This window comes from Fomitopsis serialis (genome assembly GCF_022376445.1).
Source record: "Fomitopsis serialis strain Sig1Antser10 chromosome Unknown B0H18scaffold_326, whole genome shotgun sequence".
In the NCBI taxonomy this organism is placed as follows: Eukaryota; Fungi; Basidiomycota; class Agaricomycetes; order Polyporales; family Fomitopsidaceae; genus Fomitopsis; species Fomitopsis serialis.
In genome coordinates this window covers 14231-18388 of record NW_025955286.1, presented here as the reverse complement: position 1 = coordinate 18388, position 4158 = coordinate 14231, and the positions used below count along the sequence as shown (strand labels likewise).

Below are 4158 nucleotides of genomic sequence, written 5' to 3'. Positions count from 1 at the left end.
ATCATCGTCGAGAACGATGGGTTCAACAGCACGCTGTCGCCATCCCCATCCTGCCCCAACTCTGTCAACGACGTCGCGGGAGACCTTGGCGGCTATGCCACAGGCAACTGGACTCAGAGTTACCTCAACGCCACGGTGCCGAGGTTGCAACAGTATGTCACCGGCCTGAACCTGACCACACACGATGTCTATGCAATGCAATCGCTTTGCGCCTACGAGACAGTAGCCCTCGGCTACTCGCAATTCTGTGGGCTCTTCACTGAAGAGGAGTGGAGAGGGTTTGATTATTCCTTCGGTGATTGCGGGAGATCTCTCCTGTTCTACACCAAGCTAATCGCCTGCACGCAGATCTTGATTTCTGGTACGGCTCTGGCCCTGGGAACCCGACCTCTGCCGCGCAGGGCATTGGTTATGTCCAGGAGCTTGTAGCACGTCTGACGAAGATCCCACTTACGACGTTTGATACGTCTACTAATAGCACGCTTGACGGCAACAACATCACTTTCCCTCTTGACCAACCCATATATGTTGACGCTAGCCACGATACAGTGATCTCCACCAGTAAGCTGTCGTAGCGCGAGCGAGCTATCTCAGTAAAGGTTTTGGATGCTGACCTGTTTTTTGCGCAGTCATCACTGCATTGAACTTCACAACTTTGGCAGCCAACGGTCCTCTTCCAATCGATCGTATTCCTGCCTATCAGGTGCGTCCACTAGTTCACTCAGCTTGTCAGACGAATGAAGGGTTATCAGACATACCGTGTTCATAACATCGCGCCGTTTGCGACCAATCTCGTCGCGCAGGTGCTGTCCTGTTCTGCATCCTCGGGCGCAGTCAGTAGCACCAGCGCCGCCACCGGCTCAGCATCGTACATTCGCTTCCTGCTGAATGATGGTGCCGTGCCACTAACTGGCATCTCTCACTGCGAGGCGCCTGATCCGAACGGCCTGTGTCTGCTCGACGATTTTATCCAGGGCATGCAGGAACGCATCGAGGAGGTCGACTTCTATTACGACTGCTATGGGAACTACACTGCGCCACCAGTGTCCTCGGACAAAATCATTGACGGACGGGTGCCTCAGTAGAGGACTAAGAAAACCAGGAGGGAGGCAGGATGCCGCGGAGATGTAATTCAGCGGTGATAGTCGGCTACTAGTAAGACTTCGGAGTGAACGTGTACTCGATTCGCGGTAAACTTGACATGTCTAACAGGGAAATGTCTTGGTCTGTGCCTATAGGCATGAGTCTTGCACACGTTTCAGCGTTCCTTGGACGCGGCGGCCTGCGCTGATACAACGCGATTCGGACTCGAGAGCGTCGCGCGACGCGCCCACGTGAACGCGCGCTTCCGTGCTTCAATCCGTCTGCCGATAACAAGTCGTTTAAGCCGCATCAAACAAACACACAATCATGTCACATCATCCGGGTTCTGCATGCACGTTCGTCGGCTTTGCCACCTCTCTGCGGCCGTCTGCACCTCGCTCTCGGATATCTCCCGGCTGATAAGCTCTTGATACGGGTATCGTATCGCGTAGCTAACGAGATCAGTTAGCCCTGTCCCCGCATACCACGCAATTTACCATTGCTACCACCGTCCCCTTTCCTCGTTAAGGTAATCATCCCCTCCACCTCTCCCTTGCCCAAGTCCGGTATCCCTCGAGCAGCGCACGTGCTACGTGGCTGAGGGCGCTTCCCTCAAGATCACGGATCTCTCCCGATCCCCGGGCGTCGCGCCCGACGTTCGGTAAGCCGACGCCACGCCCGCTGAGCTCGCCGCCACCGCGCACGGGCCCATCGCATCGCGCTCACCGTCGACGACCATGGCGAGCCCGTGCGGAGATCGGGTCCGCGTTGACTCTGACGCGCGGCTGGGTGGCGCGTGCCCGAGCCTCGCGGGCACTCCCACGGTCGTTGATCGGGTGATTCCCACGCGCGCTCGCCACCGCGTCCGGCGCTGTGCTCGCTGTCGGCGACGACGAGCACGAATATCTCGCTCCCCTCTCCGTTTCTCGTCGCGATTTCGTGCTACATACATATAGTACCAAATTGAACACCGTATATAGGCTTCCACTGTATATATAATCAGTAGTTACCTCGGAATTGTATGATTTTACATCCAATCATGCCTCGGCATTATGCACGGATAGAGCGGTCAAAAGCGAGCAAAATGTGCTCTTTTATACTTATTACTACTGCTATCATGATACACAACTAGTCTTTCAATACTATGAGCAAGTTGTCCTGCCCTGTAAGTGAAAACTCCGCCATAAGTGGCCATGTATAACACCTCAACCAATGTACTGGTACTCAGACAAATAGTACTAATATACTCATGGAATGCATCTATGCCTACTCACTACTTGTTGTACGGTATCTGCAGCAACTGGGGGTGATAGAGGTCAAATGTAGGTGGGATGCCACACATATGGCTGGCTCTGTTGCACAGCAGCTAATGCATGTCTATACACAGATCTTCGATGTTTTAGCATCTATTAGTGCTAACCAACAATGCTAGGGTACTAAATCATAACAGGATTATATGCATACCTTGCGATGCGATGATGTTCACACTGGTGGCTGACCTAGTGGCTGAGAAAAGGAGTGAGTCGGAATCGTGCACCTCGTCCTTTATTGGCATCGGATAAAACGGAAATAGGACCCACTAATGGTACAATAATGTTAGTATTTGTCCGAAGCTGTTTGGAGTCAATGAGGTGACAGCCAGGGGGTCTGTATGCAGAAGTGGTCGTAGTGGCGTGAAAGCGCCCGTATGCTCGTTAAGTGTGCAATGCACTCGAGCGATGTTCACTCGGGCACCGCTTCGGGCATGTCCCCGAACTGCCCGAGACGATGTTCGTCTCGCTCTACACGACCTCCTGCTTGTCCAATCCCCAAGAGACTTCACATATAGCATTTAGATATACAACACATATTGCATACCATGTTTGGAGACAATCCAACCACAGGAGATGATGTGATATGTTCTTCTCCTTCCTGTAGCCCCCTATAGCCAATTGAATGCATGCCCTTGTCATCTCGTCTCAGAAATGTATTGTAGGTGTAAGCACATACAGATATGATGCAAATGTACATTCTGAGAAGTATTCATAATGTCTGGATGCATGTAGAGGCTCCAAATGAATCAATATGCTTTTTGTACATGTGAACATTCTCATAACATTGAGGCACATATACTAGTCCTGATACTGTGAGTATACACAAAAACGTACATGAATGTGCTTGCAACATACTGGTAGAGCTTTCATGGGCTACAGTGGAGTGGTTGTGATGTTATGCATGCCCCCTTGTGGCGAAGTTTCGCATTTTGGGGCCAGTAATCCTTCATCAAACACTATTTATTGCTTGTGGATAATCATAGCAGTTCTCTAGAGCTCATCAGACCATATTATTCTCACTTCTGGCCGCTCTATTGATGGGTACTGGGTAGGTATCACTGGGGAGATAGTCATACTATTCCGAGGTAACAACACATTGTATACACTTGGTAAGCTTATATACAGTGTAAGTATCACTACAAAATGTATGATCCAAAAAATCGCGACGAGAAACGGAGAGGGGAGCGAGATATTCGTGCTCGTCGTCGCCGACAGCGAGCACAGCGCCGGACGCGGTGGCGAGCGCGCGTGGGAATCACCCGATCAACGACCGTGGGAGTGCCCGCGAGGCTCGGGCACGCGCCACCCAGCCGCGCGTCAGAGTCAACGCGGACCCGATCTCCGCACGGGCCCGCCATGGTCGTCGACGGTGAGCGCGATGCGATGGGCCCGTGCGCGGTGGCGGCGAGCTCAGCGGGCGTGGCGTCGGCTTACCGAACGTCGGGCGCGACGCCCGGGGATCGGGAGAGATCCGTGATCTTGAGGGAAGCGCCCTCAGCCACGTAGCACGTGCGCTGCTCGAGGGATACCGGACTTGGGCAAGGGAGAGGTGGAGGGGATGATTACCTTAACGAGGAAAGGGGACGGTGGTAGCAATGGTAAATTGCGTGGTATGCGGGGACAGGGCTAACTGATCTCGTTAGCTACGCGATACGATACCCGTATCAAGAGCTTATCAGCCGGGAGATATCCGAGAGCGAGGTGGCCGTCTGCTCCCAAAGGCGCCATGTATGCTTGTCAGCTACTTAACGGGATGCGAACT

General features: G+C 52.9%; 1 protein-coding gene across 1 annotated transcript; it reads right to left on the bottom strand.

The window, feature by feature from the left end:
• Positions 1 to 2848: 2848 nt before the first annotated feature.
• B0H18DRAFT_1062061 (uncharacterized protein) lies at positions 2849 to 3052 on the bottom strand. The gene has a single exon (XM_048031126.1). The coding sequence runs from the start codon at positions 3033 to 3035 to the stop codon at positions 2865 to 2867; it is 171 nt and encodes a 56-aa protein (XP_047885012.1). The 5' UTR covers positions 3036 to 3052; the 3' UTR covers positions 2849 to 2864.
• Positions 3053 to 4158: the final 1106 nt, after the last annotated feature.

Excerpts from the sequence above, each read along its gene's own strand:
- B0H18DRAFT_1062061 (XM_048031126.1), bottom strand. The coding sequence starts at position 3,035 with ATGACAAGGGCATGCATTCAATTGGCTATAGGGGGCTACAGGAAGGAG.